The 26,039-nt window shown below is 36.8% G+C and overlaps 1 protein-coding gene across 2 annotated transcripts in view; it reads right to left on the reverse strand.

Moving 5' to 3' along the window:
* The window catches only part of SRBD1 (S1 RNA binding domain 1), a 126,635-nt gene that overhangs the window by 29,067 nt on the left and 71,529 nt on the right, over window positions 1-26,039 (reverse strand). For both annotated transcript variants that reach the window (XM_039569787.1, XM_039569786.1), the window contains one exon: window positions 20,454-20,536. In XM_039569787.1, the coding sequence (XP_039425721.1) occupies window positions 20,454-20,536 (83 nt within the window). The remainder of the gene's footprint in view (window positions 1-20,453; window positions 20,537-26,039) is intronic.

Below are 26,039 nucleotides of genomic sequence, written 5' to 3' on the forward strand. Positions count from 1 at the left end.
CAGAAAGGATCACAATTCTTCATTTCCTGACTACAACCCAAGCACCATTACCCAGAAATGAACAGTACACATTAAGCTTCTCCAATATTTTATGATGTTCATGCATTGATAGCCGTGTTTGCTGATTGACTGACCCAGAGACAGCTTATGAATATTTTTATATATTTGCTTTCAGCTGTCCATGTATCAATACAAAACAATTAAAACACAGCTTCTAAAGTAAAGGGTATTTAGAGCTAACAACCACTTCTCATTAAACCATTGTCTTATTTATTACAGCCGGAATAGAAAAAGTGCTGTAACTGAACCCATTATATCCTCTTCCAGAGGAAGTGCTGACATCAGTTCACTGATAAAAATTGGGCTGCCCTCTTTCATAAGTTATTTTCAAATAGGAATCAAGATTTGGATGCAACTAGGCTGTCCCCTCAGACTAACAGATTTAAGGTCTGGACAAGAAGTTGGAAAGTGAAACGATTTAATACTCAATCAAATCTCAGCAGTGGGAAAGGTGACTTCAAAAACTGATTCCCAAGTTGTCCTGTTGCTCTTAACTGCTAGCAACATCAACTGGACCACCTCACATCTACAACCAAATAGGACAAATGCCTCCAACACTGTTTCAGTCAAGTATATTCCTAAGATACTGTCTTTGTAAAACAAGGTACGTGCTTGTACTTTGATTTGGGGGTTGGTGGGTTTTTTGTTTGTTTGTTGCTGCTGTTTTGTTTTGGTTTTTTCTCTCCTTTTAAGTTAGGTAGGATTCATGAGGAAATATATCTAAGAGAGAACTATAAACAAACATCTAAGTGGTTCAAGTTATTTGTGTAGCAAAGACCTCTACGTATGAGGCACAGAAACCTGGTCCAAAGTACACTGAAAAACAAATAAGTTAGGAAAATGAAAGAGAGCATTGCACATAGATTCACACAGATGACGTCATGTCATATGAGAGAAATAATTACTTCCTCTTGAAAATGTTTCTCAACCAAAACTGCTTCTAGCCACAGCAGCCATTTTGAAATTTATACTTGGAACAAACAAGAAGCTACAGCTGATGTTCTTTATAATGGCTTATGCACAGATATGTTCTTTAAGTACTCTCAGTCTTCTCCATCATTCAACTGTGCTAAAATACACATTTCTTCCATCTGAAATTCTGTCTTTAAGACATAGTCAGTGAAAGAGTTCTCTTGGAAAGCTGCAGCTTTAAACACTTCTATAGCTACTAACACAAAACAAGCACAAATTCATCAGAAAGTCTGCTGTGCAAAACTTATTACACAGCAGCCTGAAATTTCAGCAACGAAATTCCTTAGTCACATACAAGAGTGTTGCAATACAGCCCAGTTTCAGCCTACTGTCTCTTCAGATACCAGACATCTAAATCCACGCTACCATTTTCAGAAGACTATTGCATTTGCCTACAATTTACTCTTATTTTCAACTGGTTCAAAGATTTCATAAAGCATTCATATCTTTAAGGAGTTAATATATTAATCTATTTTCTATTTGTCCTAGTTATGGGACATTTTATGACTGCAAGAAAAACAGGCAAAAAAACTACTCATGGAAAAAAACACATTCTGAAAGGTATCTCAAACTCAGGATGCAGACACTCCAAGATATAGATGCCTTAGCAAATTTCTTCCCAAAGCCCTGAAAAACTAATCCCAACAACACATTAAGATAAGCCATTTACTTGGGACACTAGCTTTTCAGAAAAGATTGTGGAAGAAGCATAATGCCTTCCTAAATAGAGCTCGGAAATTATATGGTACCTAATAATAGCAATGTTGGATCAGATCTCAGGATGTGATAAAAGAGAAAGACAGTCTAATGACATGCACACAGAGGGAAGGAATGCTATGAAAATAAAGAGCATGGACTATTATGCACGCAGTTCAAGCCAATAGATGTACCATTACCCTTCTTATCCATACTTACAAGATCATCCAGCAAAATGCCTGGGTTCTGTAACAGCACTACTCAGAACAAAGTACTTCTAACAATGGCCCTCGGGTAAGTAAGGAAAAGCTATGGCAGGACCAGATTTACCTGAGATATCCCTCACATATTCATTCATTGTAACATATATACATAACATCCATCAACACAGCTTTACTACAGCACCGTAGAGAGAAGCAGTTGTAGAGGCAGAAGCTCCTGCCAACTTACACTTTCTAAGACGACAACACTGAGAGCATGATCAGGAACACTGCTTTAGAACAGCTTTAATTAAGATTAAAAGTAGACTTTATCTATAATTTAGTAATAAAAGGATTTGTCACTGACCTCTTTCACTGAAGAGAAAGAAATTTAAGAAGACGTAAGAAAAATAACATTTCCTTAACTTCTCCCCTCCAGTTCATTATATCCATCAGACAAATTAAAATAAAATGAAGGACAATCATACAGCAGGAGTAAAGGCTGGAGAAAAAATACTCAAACAGATGGGGAGGGGTTTAATATTTACAAAGATTGTCCAGATTATCAACCCACCTGCTCTGAGGCTTTGTGATGTCTAAATTTATGCTAATCTTAAGAGAGTAAACAGGTATGAGAATTTTCATTCACTGCATGTTTCTGTTGAGGAAGTAAAATTGAAATAAAGTATCATTATCACTTAAAAAAATTAATTAGCAGGAGAGAAAAAAAAAAAAAAAGAAGTATTACAAGGCTACTTAATTCCTCTGCCCAGATAAATGTGTCAACCCTGGAAAGAGTCCAGGTTCACCAAAGAATTTTTATTTTGCTCTGTAATAATAACAGAGAGTACTTAAACCACTACAAATAAGAACAACACTTCTTCTTGTAAAACAAGTGAGTTTTAAGACCCTAAATGTATGCTTACCTGGTTGAAATTAATGTTTTTCATTAAAATGTTGACTTGCAAGCCAAGATTTCTGTGATTGCAAATCACTAGTGTTTCAGTCCTTAATTTGATAACCATTCTGCCTTAACATACCCTTCTTTAAAAAAAAGATGGCACATGAAATGACCGTACACATTACTGAAAATTTACCACAGATTGCTAAAGAAGGAATACCAGAGAAAGTTACCACTGAATATGTAATTAAAAAAAAAAAAAAAATCTATTTTGAATGTTAAGTCCTATTACCGAGGAGTTATAAGAAAAATCCAACCTGTGTTACTATGCATGGGAATAGTGTGAAGCAGCTGCACTTTGGTTAGTCTCACCTGTTCTCTTTATCCTCCTAATTACTTTTACATGAAAAACGTTTATTGCAATCAGTAACGCATGAAAAGAATGTATTCCTATAGCAAATGACATGGCAGACAGCATTTCAAAAGGGTAATCACGTTCCACTGCATCCAATGGGACAGCAGCCATTTACCTGTAGCCCCTGTACTTCCAAGTGCAGTTCAAGGTCCCAGTACTTCCCCCTGCATTTTGCACCGTTTGGGTCCAACTTCACAATAGCTCAACTTTCCTTTGAAGCACTGCCACGTCGGGGCTGTTTAAGAATGAAATCTGCTTGCCCTTAGGGCTTGATAGTTAAAGGGCAAAATCCTGGCTCCATTTGAAGTCAGTGGGCAGTTTGCCATTTAATTCAATTGGTCTACTATTTCACAGTGACCTTAAGGGTATAGCAAAAAGCTTGTACCAATGTATCCTGCCTTTGCTTGCAGGAATAGTGGTGGCATGTATTAGCTCCTAACAGTAACGTCTGGGTGGCAACTAAAATGCTTTTACTTTGAAAGTTCACATGAAGCTCACAAGCATTCATACAAAATTATGGAACAGAACTGTAAACACTGGTTCATCAACAAAGTTTATCTTCTGGTTGAGGCTCAAAAATTCATTTCAAAATTTAGAAACTACAGAACAGACACTTAAGAAAACATTCACTTTCACTTAGTCATTTTAGATCATTTTAAAGAAAAGGATGAAGCAAATAATATTTCATTTCACTGCAAGAAGTCCCATGGTTTTTAATATTAACCAAAATGTGGCTGTACCAGTGCTAGATCACAAACATCCCAGGAGAGATAAGCAGGACGTATTTCACATTATCACCTCAGCATCCTAAACAAACTGCACTGGCATAGGGGTTGGATGAGTATATCAATTTGTGTATCACCATGAGCAGGTGCAAATCTATAGGGAAGGTTTTATAAAAGCAATTAAGCAGTTAGGAGAACAGTTGATCAGAAATTCTAACTACTGTATATAGAAAATAATATTTTTTTAATCTATCAGCAGCTCAACAATTTACAACTACTTGTAATCAATTGCACTGTTACTCCTGTCTTTAGAAAACAAGATTTAAATGCTCCCAAATACAAATCACACAAGTTTACTCTTACAGGACAGTACAGATAACCTGTGGAAAACCTCAAATATTTTCCCATGTTTTACTTCTCACACTCAAGTAAAACCATCCATCCAGTGACATATCCGGGATGCTTGGATCTCTACTTTCTTCAATTCCCTTACATAAATAGTAATCTCTTTCAAAGTTAAAAATACTCCTCTTCCTTCTCAGCTAATGTATATGGGGACTTTATATCCTTATTTAGAAGCCTGGCAAGAAACACACAGGGAAACTGATTTTGCATAATGTCTCTCTCTTTCCCACTTTCAACATTCTGGCACAAAATTAAAGACCAACTCAGCAAAGTCGACAGCCGAATATTTGTGCTATGCACTGCTTTCTCAGTTTTTGACCAGAAATCACATCAGTAATCAATGCTCAGAAAAATTGTTAATACCATAAGCTTTCCCTCATACCCAAAATTTCAAAAATAAATAATAATAAAAAAGGCTGCAGTTAGTAATTTTTATCTTAAGACAGACACTGTACTATTTGTACAGTCATTAAAAAACATTTTCCACTTATTTTCGTAATGTAAAATGAAAATATATTCCATCGCTGAAATTATAACACAACCTACCTTCTCCTAGCAAGCCCAGGAGAGAGAGAAAGGCGAATGCCAATTAACCCAATTACTGACAGAGAAGCTATCAGGATGAGTACTTATCAGGTCAGGTTCAAAAACACATCAGAAGCAACAGTGTTAAAAAAACAGAAAAGAAAAATGAAAGAAGAAAAAAGCTCGCACTCCCTGTGCTGAGTAGCACTATTAAATTCAGATGCAGGGTTGTGTTTAGGTTGGACAGGCCCCAATAGTAGAACAAAGTCAGTCTGTCTTAGTACCATAACCAAATTCTACAAGTTAACAGCTTTTCATGAAAAGCTGCCATTTCAAAATGTCAATCAAACCTGAATGTAAGTGGGAACTCCTGCAGAAATAACCAGCTGCAGGTTTGAAAAACATTTTTCACTGAAAGTGGAAACACAAAAGATGTTTGAATGAGATCTCTTTTCATTCCTGTAACAGTAGACGGTCATTTTCACAACATCAAGGACAAAAACACAAGACAAAATTGCAAATAATGTCTTGAAAGAACCATTTGCAGGGGTGATGAATGATTCAAGCTACAAATGACAGAATTATTGGCAAATGGAAACTCATTAATATGAAAAAGCCTCTCTTATAAGACTGCAGTTTGTCTCCACTTTTCTCATTGTATCTGAATGATTAGGTTTTATGTATTAATTTCATTACATGTTTAATATTGGCTTTCTCACCTTGAGGCAGCAGCTTGCACTAAGATCATCCGATTTGCAACACAAGTCTTTTTGGGGGTTTAGGTGTTTAGTAAACAATTGTAATGCTTTCAGTTAATAAAAATGCACATTCTTACAGAGCAAAGTTAAAACTTAAGATCTACCCACAGAGAGAACACAAGTTTTCCAATTCAGTTCTGGACATCCAAACATAAATAAGTCACATTTATTCAATAAACCAAGGGAAAAATATTATTTACACAAGTGTACATTATAATGGAAAAGCAGCTTATCAACACCACTTTGGCCACATTCTCCTTTCTAAAGAACATGGCATGAACAAAGCCATTTTCTCTACCATCCAAAAGATGCATACCATATCTGAAAATGAATTTGCTGTCCAAATATAGGCATCATCAATTTCTTATTCAACAACTGGACTGATATAGTAGTGATTTGTTTCACAAATCTCCACATTCAATGCCATGAAACAAATTTAGTCAACAGGGAGGCTTAGTGAAAAGTTAAACCAGTATATAAGATTCCCCTCTCCAAAAGGTAACACCTGCACTGTATCATTGCCCATTTTTCTTATTATAAACAAGTAATAAAAGAATAAATTGCACGGTAGAGGAACACCTCAGCATGTCTCAGAGTATAATCATAGACATAGTGACCTATACTTATTTACCTCCTTCCAGCGTGACTATCAGTATGACCATCGCACAAATTGAGAAAATGTTAACTTTTCAAGTGACAACACCTTTACCTTAAGTTACATTTTTCACCAAACTGAAAACACATTTACAAGTTACATAAAAATCACAAATGAGGCTGTGATGAAACAGCATAGTTATATTAAATGTTAATTGAGCATACTTAAGTTTGAAGAGTTGGAAATAACATCATTCTTCAGCAGCATTCAATGAAAAATAAGATGCTACACAAGATAAACTGAAACAACTTATCATTATAACCTTACTGTACTATCAGTTACATCATCCAATTTCACACTACAGCACTGTTTTCTATAGAATACAATAATTTCTGATATCCCAAATCAATCTTCATATCACATCAAGAAGCATTTCTCTAGCTGCAGGCTGCAGCGCACTATCTTAGTTACCTTAGAATTTTTCCTTACACTCAAAAGTTCACTTCAGTAGAACCACAACAGAAATTTATCAATACTGCTCCCAACAACAACACAAAAATACAGTGAGATTTTTCATCACTAAGTCTTGTTCTTACCACTTTGTGTTACCAGCATTTCTTTTTAAGTAAGCTGGAGTATATATGCTCTACTCTGAGGTTTTGGGGTGAATAATTAGCTATATGAAGAAAGAGTTGAAACAAGATTAACTTGATCATAAAATGCTGCTACCAAGCCATTTAAAAACGGAGACAGAAAAAATAAAAGAAGGAAAGAAACAAACTGTGCCAGACCTAGTGCCTTAGCAAGCAGAATGTTTTTGAAAATTCTCAAAAGCATTTACTATTTACTTCAGGAAACAGCTTACAAGTCAAAACACGCTGGAGATTTTTTCATTTTGTTTTGCTTTTGGCTGCCAATTGTTAGTCAAGATTACTATTCATTTTACAGGAGTGTTAAGAATGCAAATGGTTAACAGTAGTATAAACTATATACTTGGTTTAAGTTTGAGTGTCTCAAACTATTACACACTGCATTCATCTGCATTCCCTGTTTATGGGAATGAAATATGTAGTCATTTGAAGTCCACAATATGTATACTGTGTTTGTAATAACTGCAGATTTTACAAGCACATTATTCTTTCCATTAGGATTAAAACCTCACCGAATAGCAATTTGTGAAAGAATTCTAGCAGGGCCCTGAGCCCAGAACTCTGACCTCTGATGAGATGCTTGGCAGCAACAAACTCTAGGTCTAAGCAAAACATCTGGTTTGAGTTAGACTTCCTGAAAAAATAGCCCCTGTACTGGGGAAACTGGTATTCACTCAGCTTTGTCTATACACTTTGACTGACTGCAACACTGCTGCAGGGGGGGTGTGAGGAAGAGAAAAAAAAATGCTTTGCCAGAATGCATGTCAATCACTGCAGACTTCTTGGTGGCCCCCGAAGAGCCAGGCACTTACACTAGGAGACACTGTACACGTTTGTTCAAGCTTCTTGGGATTTTTGCTATTGTACTTCACAACTCAATGGCTTTTTTCAGAATTAGTGCCAACTCTGAATTATCTAATCCAAAACTAGTCGAGCTCAAAATATAAATTTCGCCTGAAAAAATAGTTTCTGCAGATTCTTTTTAAACAATAATTGTTTTATCATCATTTCTCTTACAAATTTAGACAATCACTGTCATCGTAAAATGAATGAGGATATTCCCAACAAAAACATAAACTCTCACTGCCAAGAAATTTGTAAGAACAGCAACAGCTTTTGGTTGGCTCCCAAGATTTTTCATAGGCAACACATTGTTACATGCAGTACACAGAGATAAGAGTAGGACAGAAGGGTAACTAAAGAGAATGCTGATATAGTGGGGTGGGTGTTCTGAGCCTCCAGCTCATACCTGTAATCAGCAAAAGCTCCAGCAAGAAGGATAAGAAAAGGACAGAGCTGGTTCTTGTGTCTCATTTTCCTGAGATGGGAAGTACACCGTATCGCAGGGTAGGTGAAAATGAAGAAATGCACAAGTGCAGGCTTGGCTAGAGTTGCACTTTGTTCAAGCTGGCAGCCCTGGTAAGAAGCACAAGAACAGCTTGGCACGGTGGGTAGGGCACAGCTTCACTTATAGATGTGACTGTCAAGAAGTATGTGGCCAAATTCAATTCACCAGACTTTTTTTTGCAGGACACTTCATATTTTTAAGTATCATAGAGAAGTCTTTTTAAAGTAGCTTAGCCATAATAATGAAACAGATAGCAGTAGTTATTGAGACCTGTTACATTAATAAGCAGTATTAAATGTCTTATATAGGCTAGGAAAGCTCAAGATAATTGAATTTGAAAGCAACAGGTAGAGAATTTAATGGAGATCTCTGTCAACACATTCATCAATGCTGCATATAAATGCATGTATGTATAAGAGATGTGTGATAAAATTTATCTATGCACAACTTTGCTATGCACAGATAAAATTACCTTTGCTAGCACTATTAGGAGGACCCATTTCTAGAAGTTAAATACTTTTTCTGTACACTCTCTACTTCATAAAATGTATTATGGTGAAAAAAGCATCTGAAAAATTATTTTTGTCTATCTACTTCTCTATTTTATACAAGTCTATCATACAATTGTATATTGTTAATGTGCTCATAGTTTATTTTCTTCCTGTGATTGCTAATGCAATAATATTTTTATGCCTGTTCTAGCAGTAACTTTACACTGGAATTAAATGTCAATTTTTACTTTCCACCTCCAAAATTCTAAATTAAATGCCACTGATACCGACCCCCTGCGTTCAGGCAAAATGCAGCCACCAACTCACAAAGGGACATTTATAAAATAAGCCTTGCTTGTTTGAACTGCAACACTGCCATCACTGGAGTTTCAGCTGGGAGACTTAAATAAATAAAAATAAACCAAAGTAATAAACACCATGTTTTATGAAGTTGCACAGAACAAAAAAAAAAAAGAAAAGAGGAAAAAAAAAAGAAAAAGAAAGAGGTTCTCCTGGCAAACTTGAAAGATTAGACTTAAAAGCTGCCTCTCATTCTGGAAGACTTCTGGCCCATGCCACTCAATGCCATTTCTGAAGGACAGTCAGCTGTGGGCCCCAAGGCCACCCACACATGTGCCTGTGATGCCCTTTGGTGCTGCAATGAGATGCCCTTCTGTACATGACTATAGAGAAAACAACATTCCAAAGGAAGGCAACTTAGGAAATTTCTGAGTGCAGCAGGAGTAATGAATCTCACAAATATCTCAAGCAGTACAAGGCATGTTGAAAACCAGAGCTTCTTAGCCCAAGGCCTTCTAATGTATAGTCATGTTCTCCGAGGAGCTAAATTTTTCTACTACTGATGGTGTTCCAGCGGCCCTGTTATCCAAATGCATGATATGAAACACTTTTTTTGCTTTTGAAGAAATAAATCACATATGTCCATAGACTTTTGTTTTCTGGAAGACTGAATATAATTTTAGAATCATCATCATCAGCTGGTTGACAGCAATAAAGACAACATTCACTTTAAATAACCCTGAATTATATACAGTTGAGTAAATTTGAATTTGTTTTGCTTTAAGGTCTTCCAAAGTTGAAGCCAACATGCTGAACAAAAATATTAAACTATCTATAACCCTGTGTCAACATATGATGCTACTGGGAATGGTAAGTGAATTAATTTTCCAAGGAAAATTAATTACTTATGACTTACAGTTGTAAAAGCAAACAACGTAACTCTGGATTAGGGCACATTTAATTTCTGTTTGGAGTAGTGATTAAATTAATTTCATATAATTCATGGTATGTAATGGAAAGCAGAACAAAGATGAAATCTTAGACAATGACTGACACAGAAAAAAGTGTATATTTATGTTCCTGATACAAAAATAAAGGTCACAGATATTAATCACTGTCTAGTGAAACATGATTTTAGTTTCTAAAATGATTTTTTTCAAAACTGTTTGTTAGGATAAGTGTTATTAGCAAGATAAAAATCTAAAAAGCAACAAATTACAAAACAACAGAGAAATCTTGCATGCTACATTGTCTCAGTGAAAAAAGACTACAGTTTTCAGTGATGTCTATTGAAAGACATAACTGTCCCAAAATTATTGTGAGGAACAGTAACATTAACTTGAGTTCCTCCTACACTAATTTAAGTTCATCTTACTTCGAGAGAGAGGAAAAATTTGATCACAGTTCCAATATTAAAACAAATATGTACATTAAGATATTGTATTAATTTTATCAGTTACTTACACTTTATAGTAAATAGTTAATGAGAAAAATAAATTCATAGCGTAAGTAAACATATAAAAGAATTCCTGCAGCATTCCATAATTTGATATTTGTTCAAACTATGTAAAAATAATTATTTTATGTATTTCATTGCAAAACATCAAGTTCTTACTTTACTAAATGCCAACCAATAAAACTGTACATATTAGCAAACCATTTATGGGTTTAAAATATCATAGGAATTTTAATTGCCACTTCTGGTCTCCTACTGAACGAAAGCACAAATTTATTGCTGATTTCAGATTTTTGGATATCAAATCAACAGCTGCTGTGCTATGAACTCACATGGAATCACTCAAAAGTACAACAGTATTTTTCCTTATGAGTCAAATGAATATACTGTTAATTCATGAAACCAAAACAACAGATGCAACAGATGACCACTGCACAGCAAGCAGTGACTATGGAATTCCACCAACAAATAATATTTACATTTGCGATGTTTAAACTGGCCCCCCACACACATTCAAAGCAAGTGATTCACATCCCTACTGCCACTTTTACCTGCCTTTAGACACTAAAGGGATGTTTTTACTACAGTAATAGTTTGAACAATTTTATCATTATAATATTTACATTAAAATCTGACTAGAATTCATAATATAGCATCTTAGAAATTAACTTACTTCACATAAAAGATGACTGAGCCTGAAACACAAATTCACAAACACAAATAGCTCATAATGGGTACAAGTAATGCCATAAGTAATCTGCAGCTCTCTGGCTGTTTTTTACTGTAATATTGTTAAGACTGTCTCAAAAATGCAAAGAACTTTAGTTATGAAAATTTAACTGAAGCCTAGATGAAAGGAGCTGAACAATTTTTCAGTGCTAAACTTGTGTATTGTCACTTAAGGTTATTAAACACTTGAAATGTAAACAGGAAACCCAGCAGCATCTCTCACATTTCAGAAGCTGTTCAATCAAAATACTTTTACAAAGACAGGCTTTATCATCCTCGTTTCTATTTCAGCTTTTAGTCAACCAAGTGTTTCCAATGCAATGCATAGAGAAGCCACATCAAGCCTATTTGCAGGATCCCAGCCTCACAACTCCCATTTTGCTCCTCTTGCCACTTGGCTCCCCCATCAGAACAGTCTTTCAAAAAGTTTAATCTGCCTGGATGGATCTTCATTCAGGTCACCTGCCTATGTTAGAATTAGCTCTGCCCAAGCACATTTACAAAACAGAAGGGGGGGAAAAAAAATCAAACTGAAATATTAAACAGGTTTGCAGACAGGGTACCCTAAATCTGGACAATCCTGCTCACAACTTTCTATCTGATTTTATGATGGTCTGGAAGTAAACAACCTTTACATCTATTTTTCATGAACAATAACACATCACTTTAACCCAATTACAGCACGAATCACAAGTCTGTTCTCATATGGTGACAAAAAACTTCCTAACAAACTTCTGCCAAGAGAACTGGTAATTAAGAAATCAGAAACAAACTGACAGGGAGGGCAAATCTGTCCAGCAGCTGTTTCCTATCAACACCCTTAGATCATCCCACCTCAGTACACCAACACTTCTGGGGCTTCCCTACTTTTCCTACAACCTCAGCAGCTCTGTAAAAGCCCCCATATGCAGGTACAAACTCTCTAACAATAAATAGCAGCAGTGTGACAAGGGGATTATTAGTAGCAATGTCTAAAATTTACCTGCAGTTCAAGTTGCTTACAAAGGCACATCTCTGACAAGTTTTCAAATGATGTCTACAGTGCATTTTTGGTGACAGCAGCAAAAAGAGATGCAGTCCACGGGCAGCTTCATGAGTGACATGTGCAGATGGGGTGATACCGTGCTCTTGCACTCTTTGTAAATACACATGCACACATTTTCCTTCATTTCCTTAAAGGGGCAGCATCTCACCTCACTGAGCTGGCATGTTTTCCTGGAGATGCCAGTAAATACATACAGTGTACTAACTAAAATAACTAATAACACAACAGTTATTTCTTTCTATATGCCTTTGTTTTGTTGCAAATGGCTGTAATAGACTAGCAAAAGTTTATCGTGCTTTGCTGGCAGAACATTTGACTTCTCTTTGCCAGCCAGAGAATAGGTAGATGCAACCAGAGAAACTGCCAAGTTACGGGATATATAAACCACTCCTGGTAGTCAGCAGAACTGCTGCTGAAGATTAAATTACACAAACTTGCCAGAGGTGTAACTTACTTGGAAAGCATTCTTAAGTTTTGTGCACCTACTTCGGTGGGGCAGGGAAGCATCCAAAACATTATGGGGTTATTACCACTCCCTGGAAAAGCTGTCTGCAAAGACTTTGCTCCCATTGGACGTCAGATGGCTTGGTTCACAGAGCTTTACTTTTCAAAATGAAAAGCTCATAATTTACCCTAAAAATGATGTTGAGAAAAAGCACATATGATTTCTGCTTGCTTTCCTCACAGAGCTAATATTTCACCACTGCTCCAGGACAATTAAGGATTCCATAACTTGCTCAGTGCTGAAAATCGTGTATTAAGCACAAACATATTCACCAGTCTACATATCCATTTAAGTAAATAAATAAATACACCTTTTTCCTTACTGAAAAGATACTGGGTTTTTGGACTGCTCTTAATATTTTATACGTACAGCCACCACAGCCTGTCCCTCAAAAAGTTTTTGTAAACCTTAAAATCTTGAGTACTTCTCTCCCTTTTCCACAAATTCCAAGGTAAGCAATCCCTTGCAGTATGCAGCAAAAACATTCAGCGACAATAATCTCTTTGCAGGAGACTACAGGTTCACAGGAGAGGTTTAAGTTTCCTTTATTGAGGAGCAGAGCTAAGAGCACAGTGAAATACTATCCTGCATGTCTCTGTCTTTAAAGTCCCAGTGAGTTTATTCAGAGATGAGATTCAATACAGAAGCAGCCCAGAATTTGTCCAGTTACTATTTTTTTTTTTTGATTTACAATAATGGCAACATATCCTTTAGCCTATTTTTGAAATGTATATAAGTATAGCCAGTTTCTTTCATTTCAGACAGATTCCAGTTCATCAGCATATCTCCTTTTATTAGGCTTTTCAACTTAAGGTATATCCATAATCACCAGTTCCCATATAGTGCCAAAAAGGAGTGATTTACATTTATTACTAAGTTGTTTGATTACTGCAAGATACACAGAACTGAGTATTGGTATTCTCACCCTTAGACTTTGCTTTGTTTAAGCAAAGGTTCTTTGCAGGCAACCACTTCAGCTTAAGTACAGAAAACCATAAGCTCACGCAATTCCGATTTTATCCAAGGAGGTTCGGTTCTTTGCTGAACTGTGCATGTATACTCAGTGTAGTAACACTGAAGGAACGCTCAAACCTTTTGTAGACAGGCTGCTCAATGTTCGACGTTGAAACCTGCAACCTACAATTCTGACCAGCAAACAACATTCCTGCTGAACTGTGTTTCCACAGGAGCTACGTGAATCACACAAAACAAAGCACTGCTCACCTCATCAGACATCCCATTTTCTTAATCAAAAAATGTAAGTTGAGAACCCACACAAACTTGTTTTAATAAGCTCAATGCAGCAAGCTCGAGTTTAAGGCTGTTTTGACAAACTCACCTCAGAGATTTAAAAAAAGACACTCTTGCACATCATGTCATCATATTCTCACATCATACATGAGTGATTCTTCTATGCTATCCAAGTAACACACCTAACTACTCATATACCCTATGGGTCAATAAAAAAAAAAAAAAAGAAGAAGTGAAATAAACTACTGAAATATTCAGTGAAAAACACACTCTCCTGACTGAAAAAAGTCAGCTCCAGTACTTTGCTCCACACTATTAAATAAAAGCATACTACGTGAAGGAGATATAACCAAAAGCAGATACCAAGAAGGATACAAAGTCTTATATATTTTATCACTAAAAACTGTGTATCTATTCTAAGGAAAAAAAAGATAAAGGTTTTCTTAAACTAAACACTGATTTTTTGTGATGGCCAATGTTTAGATTCTGACAACCCATTAGCATTCACTACTTCACAGCTTTTTGTCAGAAGCTTCCTTTTAAACACAAATTTTCAGGTTTCCATTACTAGAGAAGCAATAACAACATTTGCTTTATCCAAAGGAAGCTACTGAGTTCTGTTTGCTGGGGTTTTGTAAGAACAGGCTAACAAATACCAGCAGTGCAAGGGACAAGCCAGGTTCTGTTGCAGCAAAGACAATAGAAATAATGCTGGCTTGTTCAGCCCACAGCTGAATCAGGCTGACCCAATTATACGTGGTCATACTCTCACACTTAGAGATATCCCTGAGGTTTCCCCCTTTCGTCTGCATTTCTAAAATGTTGCTATAGTTCAGCTCTCAGATTATCTCCATTGCATTAAATATACAGTCAGATTGTCTCAGGTAAATAATATGCATGACGGGTGTTCACCAGCGTAATGAAATTTTAAATTGTACTCTTGTCAAAAGTGAGGTTAACACCACACCTTCCTAATAGCTCTTTCTAATAGCCCTCCTGTTGCAGAGGGACCAGCTGGACTCAGCAGTGATGATGCCATCCACAGAGATCTTTTGAGAGGGGAAGATGACTGAAGAATGCACCAGACTAGAAGGGCTACATGCAATTTCAGCCACATGCAGGAGAGGCCAGTAACACCCTTCCTCTCTATCAGTTGCCCCTCACTGGCACTGAGACCAGGAAGACAGGACCCAGGCAAGGCTGGCCTGCAACAGCAGACAGCATTCTACACAGCCTTCTAGGAGAAAGAAAAAAGCTCCTTCCATTCCAACTGAGAAACAACCTCCAGTGAGGTGTCTCACTATTAACTAGCTGGCTGAGGATTTTAAAGTGGTTTATATCTGCAATGCCACAATTAAGACAACTGGTCCAATTAAGGAGAAAGTGTATCTGATTAGAAGCATTCTCTAAAGTTGCACTGTCATTTACCAAAAGATACCCATCTTCTTTGGAGGAAAAACTCAAGACTAAAAGGAATATCAAATTGCAACTGAAACAATAAAACATCCTCCAGGTAATAATCAAATGCAAGACCAATGTGCTCCAATAACTAGAGGACCATGGGAAGGAAAATGGACAAGAGGGACAAAAAAGACATTTCCAGAATCAGTTATTATCAGACATCCTGATTAGGCTTTATGAAACTCTCCTTTGATCATGATCTTCCGGCATTATATAGAAAACAAACAAAGAATTAGTTCAATCTCTTTTTTCTTGAAGGAATGCTAGTTAAGAGTATTGTTTACAGATTTTATTTATTTGACACAAAATGTTCCAGATACATATGTAATCAAGTATTCTCCCACTTCAGAGGTTAGAGAACTACATATATTATCTCTTACATCCTTTTAGGATGTTAATTTTCCAAACATGTTGAACAGTGAAGATGTTACCACACCCAAAAATAGATTATGAACAGATTTTTGGACTAACAAAATTATAAAGACCGAATAGGATGTTACTTTTTCAAGATCAGACATGGTGCAGATTTTTTAACATTACACAGAACTTATCAAAAATTCTAATCCTACAGCGCAGATCACGTATTTTATTCCTAGGTTACAGATGAGTTTGAGCTTCATCTTTTTCTCTGGAGGTTACTTTTCTTTTTAGCATCTAGGGATTTTGTACATCAAATGAACATCAAAAGTCCAACCAAACTTAACATATCCTTTAGCTCTATTTATCATTTCTCTGCCTTGTAAGGTTTTTACTTTTAAAAAATATAGTAATTTAATTCCCCTCTTTACTATGATGAACTGATGGAGAGAAAGTTTATGCTAGTGCTGCTTTGCTCACCTCTGAAAAGCTGGGTTTTTATTTGAGAGTAAGGATTTTTTTGTCTTCTCATTCATTTTCTTTGCTCTGAAATTCAATTCCCTAATCAGTCTTTGTGAAGCAGCTTTGTTCTCAGCTCTTATCTGTGTCTTCCAAGACCATTACAACTGCATGGCAATTCATCGCCAAAATCCAGTGTACAGCATAATAAAGTCTTGAGCCACTAACTACTTCTCCCTGGACAGAAATTTAGCTTTGAATTGGCATGAGGAGGTGATAAGGCGAATATATTCTGTATCAGGCAGAATCTGGGCATCATCTTCATGTTCAACTACAGAAGAAATCATAGTAATATGGCCTGAAGGTGATAAATTAATTTTGGCTAGGTTCCTGTCTGGGAGGAAAGAACAATTTTCCTAATGAGATAAAGATGAAGGAAGACAAGGACCTTCAGGCAACTGGAATTTAGTCTGAGAGAAGCCCTAATAAATCAGGTTGTGCTTCTCTTTGTTTAAGGAAATACCTGTTAGGAGATCTGGGGCCTGTTTATTTTTCTCTGACAAACCTGATTTTCTTGGCAGTGCACAAACTCAGAATCATAAATTGAAATGAGAATCAAAGCAGGTGGCCAAGTTCAAGTTTCAATTTTTTTTTCATCTAAAGTAAGTAAACAATTCCCAGCTGATGGGACTCAATTTACACAGATCTCCAGCTACTTGGAAACTTGCAAATCCATATCCAAAGTATCCACACCCAGACGAGCAGATTTGCTTGGAAAACTTGCATTAGAAAAGCGAGAGAACACCAATATTCTCACAAACTTGCACATGAAGTACCAAGAGACCAGATGGGAGGGATCCAAAATCCCAAGGAAGTAGCAACAAGAGAAGATGCAGCCCCTTCACTCAGTTCTCTTCGTGTGGCACACATTCTATAGATTTTGAGCAAGCTCATGTTGTGAGCAGCAGATTTAGCATACGACCACTTCACTTTCCTGTAGCATTGCTGTCATTGCTGAGCAGCAGAGCAGGTCCTGCCCAAGTGGGTCACTCACTGAACACACAATGTTCCTGTACCACAGTCACATTACAAAAGCTACAGACTTCATCAGGCAGATTCTGCTTCACCAGTCTCTCACTTCAGCCTCTGAGAAAAGACAGAAATTATTGTCTCTGACCCTGCCTTTCAAGTAGAGTCATTTGGGAGCTCTGGCTATCCTAACCTGACAGAGAGGCCATGTCCCAAGTCAGGCAGGCTCCTGTGAAGGCAGCAGCCCCAGCTCCACGCCCCTGCAAGCTGTGCATTGCTGCCCCTCTCTTATGCCAGCCCAGGACATCATGTAGCCATTACCAACACCACAAAAAGACTGGGGCACTTGGGTAGGAGCAACAGAAAAGGCAGGATCATCCCTTCAGGGAGTTCCCACTTTGATCAGCACACAGTGAGCATGCAACCATCCCTTGAGAAACCACCATGTTGCTCGTGCTACACAGCTTCCATGGTCATGGGCAGCAGCACAGTCTCAGCCTGCCTCTGCCTAATTGCTGACAGACTAATCACCGTCCCTCTTTCAGGACAAGAATGCCAAAACCTGGATTTGTCAGATTCTTAAATATCAATTTCAGGGTGTTTAGGAAAGGAAAGGTCATATTTAAATGCTAGGTTTAGAGTTACAATAGGCTAAGAAAGCAACCACCTCTGTGAAAAGCCTGCTATATTTGTGATCTAGACTGTGCACTGCATATTTCAACACAGAAATTAATAAAAAGCTACAGCCAGCAATTAGATTATAAATTAAAATGTAATAAAACCTTTCAAGTTGCCTTGGATATTATAAAATTCTGTACTTGAAATACTCTTCATCTGAGGGATTATATCAGCCATTACCCTGGGACTCCCTGTACAACACAACAGCTTTTTCCGTGACTGTCCTCTGAGACACCAGCAAGCGTCTCTCTAAAGGAAGACAAAATAGAAAAGCTTCATTCTCTTTCTCCTCCCATTCCCTTCCTGTGCCACCAGACAGCTGTCATGCCCAAAGGGCAGCAGATCTTCTGACTTTGTTTTCAAGAGTGCAAATTTGCCTTCAATAAAGTCACATAAAGATCTAGTACTTGAGAAATTTATGTATCTTTGAACACACACACTGTTGCTTCTGTGGTGATTCTTAATAATTCCAACAGGATGTGTATCTACCTCGGAGATTTATTCAAACCACGACAAGACTTAAGAATGCAGATAGCTGGGAATGAACAATATTTGAGGTCTGCCTCTATCCTAAGGTTCTAGGAATTATTTCTCTGAAATTTTTCATACAACCAGTTTGGACAAAAACAACACAGTTGGGCATTTACTCGCAACACACCTGTAGTGGGATCAAGAAGCTTCTCTAGAAAGGCCAGGAACATGGTACTTACCTTACTTTCAGTCACTGAAAAGTAAATGACACCAGCTTCAGTTTCTGAGACTGCAGTGACCTGCTGCAATGTTGTTCACTGCAACATTCATCTCATAGTAAAATGCTCCCAAAACCATATGACCACCACCAATTCCACATCATTCTGCTTTAGATGAATGCTGGTACAATGTCCACGTGGGCCACAGGAGATGGTGTGCATTTAAATCAATAGCTTCTAGACACAGCAATGCAAGCTCCTAGTAATTAAGAATTCACAGTATACTGCAAATAGTAAAATATTCCATCTTGGAATGGATTTTTTTTAAATATTGTTTTTAGAAAAATCAACCGACTTCGCTAAATGTTGACATAGCATTTCAAGGTTTTTTTTTTAACTACTTCTTCCCTTAAAGTAAGTATGAACAAAAATCTGTATAATTTTCATTATTTTTGTTTCAACATATCACTGCTACTGTTATAAATAAAAGCCCTGGGTCCCCATAAGTAAGAAAACCAACTACACTTCAGACTGAAGCTCTTCTTTTTGCCAGGTGACCACACCCATATTTACAGCTGCCACCATTAACGCACATTTTTTACTGAAATCTGGATACATATGTTAAAGAAATGTATGGTGTGTCAGCCCTTCAATATAATTTCCTTCAAAAATCATGGTATAATTAATACCAAAAGATTATTTAAGTTAGGTTTACCAATAAATAAGTTTGCAGTTAGCAAGCAACATCAGTAAGTCTTACTGTCTGTGGCAATACAAGTAGGACTTACAAAAGCAGTTCTGAATTCTACCTTAACCAACTAAAATGTTGACCTCAGTTCTGTACAAACAAAACAGAATATACATTTCTTGGAAGTTTTTCGTAACACCTTTTCTTTGTCATGCCACCTTTATCAGTGGCAGCAAGGGATTCTAGGCTGTTAATTGCATTCTACCCCACTAACTCTCATGAGCTTAACTGAAAGAACAGATCCAGACAGTTCTATGCTTTCTGTTCTGAATTCTGCTGCTGCAGGCTTTCAAATTTACTCACATTCTATAGTTTCAAAAATACAGAGAAAAGCACATGCCATATTTTCTGGATAATTTTTTTTTTTTGCTTCTTTATTTGGTGGGACTTAAGCACATGCATAAAATGCTTTCCTGAATCGATGCCAATATGCTATAAAACGACAATAACTTATGTACCACTTCTTAACATAATGCTCTTTGTAAAGAAACTTGGAAAGTAAAAGTTACTTCTCAGAAATAACCTACAAAAATGTATAAAAATCACAATTGTCAAACATTTTCCAATTCAGCTTTAGTAAAAGAAAAACTCCAAAACAAGCCCTTTTATTACAAACTTCTAAGAAGGAATGTGCCTAATAGTTCAAATTAATGGCTTCTAAATGGAGGATCAATATCTCATTGTATTTTACACAAAGAGCTAAAACCCCATTGCTGTAACAATACAGAAAAAGAGAAAGCTTTACAGATCAGGTTACCTGTCTGATTCGATGTATTTAATAGACTATACATCTGGCTACAGCCATTTCAGAGTCTCAATCACAATCATGAAAAGTAGAGATTAAAAAAAAGGCAGTTTATGACTTTTAGATATTTATTACCATTCCATCAACTCTGAAAATGTCTTTTAAAGGAGACATAACTAGTTGACAATTACAAAGCAGCATTTTGGTGTTGCTCTACATCGTGACACATTACTTAGATTAAATGATACGTATTATCTTACCTGATACATTCCAACTCCTATGTGTTTGGGCTCAATTTTCACTAGCTCAGCTAACGGGTCCTGGACGCGTCTAGCTATGGAAACTGAAAAACAGAATTAGAAAACAGCTATCACTTTTATCTGACAAACCTGAATCATGTAATTGCTTTTGCTCAGGTGTTTTGGGTTTTTTTACATCTTCTATGCACTTAACTTTTTTTAACCTGGAAATAATCAATAATATAGCAGGATCCTTTGTCATTGTTAGATAAGGACATCACATGTACATCAATCAAACTTTTTATTTGAATAATTCCTGCAAAGACCTAAGAACATTTCAAACTGTAATCATGTTTAAAAAGTTTTTCTGAGCCACAGTTAATAAATAAAACTGTGTACACTATATTTTCTCCTTGTATCCATACTAAATGCATATGCAACATTTAACATTAAACTCTGTAAGAACCTTTAACCTGAAATCACAGATATGTAGAAACAAATAAACATTTTACAAATTAACAGAGTATCTGTTCACAGACTTATTTATCTAATACAGTATTCCCTAAGGTATGTATCAGATACTTACATATTTATCTAATTCAACCGGTTCTTGGACTTTACTAATCTAAGCTGCACACCAAAACACATCAATTTGCAATCTGTCACCCTTATAACTACATTTAGAAAACCAAAAGCAATTTCCAACATTTCTAATGCCATTAAGAGCATACAAGAATAACCTTTGGTCTTCTAAATCCAAATGTTGAATCAAGACTGCATTTTTGAAGGCTGTATTTACTGATAAATCATTTGCTTACAAAAATCTCAGAAGAAAAAGTTTATTTCCAAATGTCAAATCACAAAATTGGTCTGATTCTGCAGATATTGGGTTGCATTCAGTATTTGCAACTGTGTTCCCTCCCACATATATGAAACTAGAAGAGTTCTATCTCCCAATATTACATTTATAAACTTTTCTTTTCTCCTGAGTTAAAACAAAACACGTTAGCTGGTTTAGCAGCTCACAGAACATTCATTCTACGTAGCAAAGTAAACACCAATGAAGAACAAAAGTGTTTAGACATATTCCAAAAATCCTTCCAAATAAGAACCAAAAATCTTTTTAAAAAAAGCAAACAAACAAATAAAACCCTAAACCCCAAGAATCCCACAAGAAACAAAACCCAAAATAAAAAAAAACAACCAAGCAAAAACATCCCGACTCAAAAAAAGTTAAAAAAAACCCAAACAAACACCTCCAAAAAATAAAGGAAAAGACAAACATAACAATGCCAGAGCTTGTTGCCAAGGCTGTTTTTTTGTACCACACACACTTGTGCAAAAGTAAGAGATCAGGGACCAAAGAAAGCTGTGGGTCTTTAATAGCTATGTCCAGAATCAACCCCACAGGGCACTAGTTATTTCAAGAGTGTTTTACATTTTTAAGCAAATCAGGACAGGGTTAGAGGAAGAACAGACAGGAGTCAGGAGTAAATATATATATATATATATATATATATATATATGCACAGTGGTTTGGTCAACATCACACACAGTGTTTAAACAGGAATACTGGAAGTATCTCCAGTGTTCACCAGCTGATTTCACACATACACACACGTGTATGAAGACATGAGCATGGTTATAATTCCCATATACATAAAATAATCTATAAGCCCCTTTACCGTATCACAGAAGTAATGTATTAATTTGCAGAAGTGTTTAGGTTGGACACACCTCTGGAGAACACAGGCTGCCTTGTCTAACACCCCTGCTGACAGAGGGGTGTTACAGCAGGTTGCCCCAGATCATGTCCAGGTCGGTGGAGACTTCACAACCTGTCTGGTCAATCCATTCCAGCGCTGGGCCACCCTGACAGTAGCTAAATGTTTTCTTGTGTCCAGATTGAATTTGCTCTGTTCCAGTCTGGGCCCATTGCCTCTTGTCCTAACAGTGGGCACTACTGAGAAGAGTCTGCTGCTCTCTTCTTCATTGCCTCCCATCAAGTACTTACACCCCTCTGTAAGATCCCCGAGTCTCCTCCAAGCTGAACATTTCCAGTTTTCTTCGTTTTTCCTTGTATGAAAGGTGCCCCAGTCCTTAATCATCCTTGCAGCCTAATTTAAACAGCAACCATCACTACTGTTAAAGGCTTCACAGCATTTCAGAAAAAGACTTCACTAAACATTTGTACTTGAAGCCAAAACAGCAGCCAGAGATATGCAGGCTCCTCAAGCCACAACTGCAAAGTTTATCAATTAAATGCTGCACTAGAGGCTTCACTTCTAAAGGTTTGCACTGCTAAATGCACAGTTAACGTGAAGTTCACTGCTCGGTCAGGCAAGACTTTTCATATCCTTTAATATCCATTTTAACATGCTGACAAAGGCAGTTTGCTAGCTAGGCTCAGAAAGCACTGTGCTGGTGACATCTGATATGCCAGCTTCTCTGATAGAGAAGTTCTGAATTCAAAGACAATCACGTATGCCTTCTTGTCAAAAAAATACCCCACAAAGGGGTAATCAGTGTAAGTACACCAGTTATCACTTACACAAGTATATAGCTCACTGCAGAAATGCTTTCCTGTAACAATAATTCATATTAATTACTTTGAAATACTAGTCACCCACCACCTAACAAACAAAAGTGAAACAAAACACCAGTGAAAGTAGTATTGATCCAAACCAAGAAACACTTACAACGATGTATTTCTTCTGAATGCACTGATGCCTATGCATAGAGACTACATTTGTCCTTCAGCAAATCTCCTTAAACTCAGCTTCTTTAATACCTATACAGTGTTTTAGAGAATTTTCTTTTAGTTCTACCTAATAGCAAAACACATTTCAAAAGTTATAGTTTAGATAAGCTGAGAGCAAATACCTCTCACTGTCCACATCTCCTTTCATTACGTCTTTTAAAAACAGACAACTACATGGATAGGTTGATACAGGAATTTTCCAAGCACAACCTTCCCTTGGGAACCTTCAATTAAAAAGTAAAATTTTAAAATTTTAAAAGATGACTCTCTTTGTCATATTAACTTGGTTGACAATGCTGTCATATCCGTAGGAGGCTTCCAGTGGAGGAGTAGGACCTGATCCAGCAAAGCACTTCAGCACAGATGCATGTCGGAATTCCCACCGGAACCAGCAAAACTATTCACACGCATAAAGTTACACAGACATTTAAGTGCTTTCCTGGATCAGGCCTAATAGTTACAATATCGAAGCAGGAAGATCAGCTAACAGTCAGTTACAGATTAAGGGATGCAGCTCCTACAGTCAATAGCAGCAGGATAGCTGACCTGCCTAATTCCCACTAAAGCCGCAATTTCACTCCAGAACTTTTCCAATTAATAAATAAAAGAGAGCACAGTAGGGAAAATGTAAGAGTTGTCCACATTCTTGGTAGGCAGGAACTCAGTCAAGATTAGCATCTACAGCCTCTTGTACAGGCAAACCCATTTATTTTTTGCTGGAGTACTTGCACACTGCAATAGATGGATCTTTTTGGGGGGCAAAGAGGCTCCACCCTGGCCAGTTGATCCAAGTGGCTGGACTCTCACAACACAAGCAGAGTATTACTGAAATCATGAGGGCTCTGCATAAATGCAAGGCCTACTACCAGGGAGCAGAGACAGTAAAACCTGATGGTCTGGCATTTTCTTCTTCAAAATTAAATCAAGACTATAAAATTTGTTTTTCATTTTCAACTATTTTACATTGGGTCCATTTCAGAAATCATGCATTTTTTGAAGACTAACAATGAAACAGGTAATGCATTCTTACTTCCGTAGATATTGGGGTATTCATTTTTGCCCAAACAAAATCAGAATAAATTATATTACAGCATGAAGGGCAAAACCAGAAAATCATATTTCTCAAAAGTTACCAGCATGGCCAAACATGAAATGTTTGAGAGATGCCTTTATTAAAATATGCTAGTCTAAGTAAAATATGAAAAAAAAACCCTAATCAATATTAAACAGGGTATTAAGATGGAATGACCCTCTATTAGAAAATTACTACAAGATTTGCACACTCAATAAATGCAAAGCTTGGAGTTGTGAATTAAGATGAAAGTATTATTGTAACACTTGGAAAGGCAGTAACATACTGTGCTGCCTTTCAAAAAATTCATGTAAAATGTTAACACTTGGAGGGACAGAATGGTCTAAGGTGGCCCTCTGACTTCAATGTAGATGTACTTCACATCCAAGTTCAATGAGAAATAAAGATGATTACAGCAAGCATATTTACTGTAATCCTGCCTTGTCTTTAGATAGGACATATTCTGCCATTTCCTTAACAAAGCAGTTTAACTGCTTGGTAGTCTCAATTCACTCCATACTTTGGTTATTTGACAAGACAATCACATAATGTTGTTTCTCTAGCTCTTTCTACAGCAAGCTGTAGTGTTTTTCACACAGATCAGAAAGGAGAGTTTTCACTCAGGAATACTGATAATAGTTTTCAGGCTAAATTTTTTCAGACTAAAGATGGAAAAAACTTTCCACACTCAACAGTGAAGGGCCAAAACAACACAGCAGCCTTACTCTTTCTCTACAGTATCTATACAATGGCCATGTCAGCTCAGCTGCCAGCCTTAAAAAAAACCAGAATTTGTGCTACCTTCTTTGGCTACCTGCCTCACTTCAGTAATGGAACAGGTCTAAAGCAATCACTGAGGCCCAAATCCAACATGCAGAGTATTTAGGGTGCAAGGGCAGCTGGAAACCTTGTCAACTAGATGAAGTTTATTATGGTTTCAAGTATTGTGCCCACTTTGGGGGCAGGCTGTCAACTTCTGCGTACAGACGATTGCAAATTGAAATGTTCTCCTTTTGCATTGCTTTATGTAAGAGCCACACCATAAAGCAAGACCTTAATGGCTTAGATAAGGAAAGAGTGAAAATGAGGAATGCTTATGGATAGAAGAACAAAGAAATTTCAATTTCTTTCAGTTACAGTGGCATTCAAATGTTGCTTACCACTGAAAGCAGAAAAACACTTTGGGCCAAAAGTCCAGGATTATGGCATTCCTCCTTTTAAAAACATCTTCACATACGGATAAAAATGTGTCCCAGTCAATAACTGCGACACAATAGCTACCCCCATGAGTGGGAGCATTTGTTTTGTGCTTTGAAAAAATGTGAAGCTTCCAGATGTAAAGGCAGCAGATAGCTTTACAAATGCTTTACAGATAAATATATGGCAACCGCAAGCTACTAAGCTATGATTAGTTCAATTTTGTCAAAAATGAGAACATTCTGTACCTTTGTTACAAAACCTCAGTATTTCGTTCTTGCTGAGACATGCTACTATAACATCCAAGTAACTCATCCACCCTCGTATTTTAAATTAACCTTCACACCTTAAAAGTCTGGGTGGAAGCCACAATGTCACTGAAATAAAAAAATAATATATTAAAGTAATCAGGGACTAAGTCACAAATGCATATGTAATTACTGTCAATATATCATACCAGAGTAGATATGGAAACATTACAACTTTTTAAATCCTTTTATAAAGCCTATTATTGTGTTCAAGATCAATTACTCTCCATAAGTATCTGCAATAATGTTTACTCAGTGATCGATTGTTC

Source organism: Corvus cornix, chromosome 3 (assembly GCF_000738735.6).
Source record: "Corvus cornix cornix isolate S_Up_H32 chromosome 3, ASM73873v5, whole genome shotgun sequence".
Taxonomy (NCBI): Eukaryota; Metazoa; Chordata; class Aves; order Passeriformes; family Corvidae; genus Corvus; species Corvus cornix.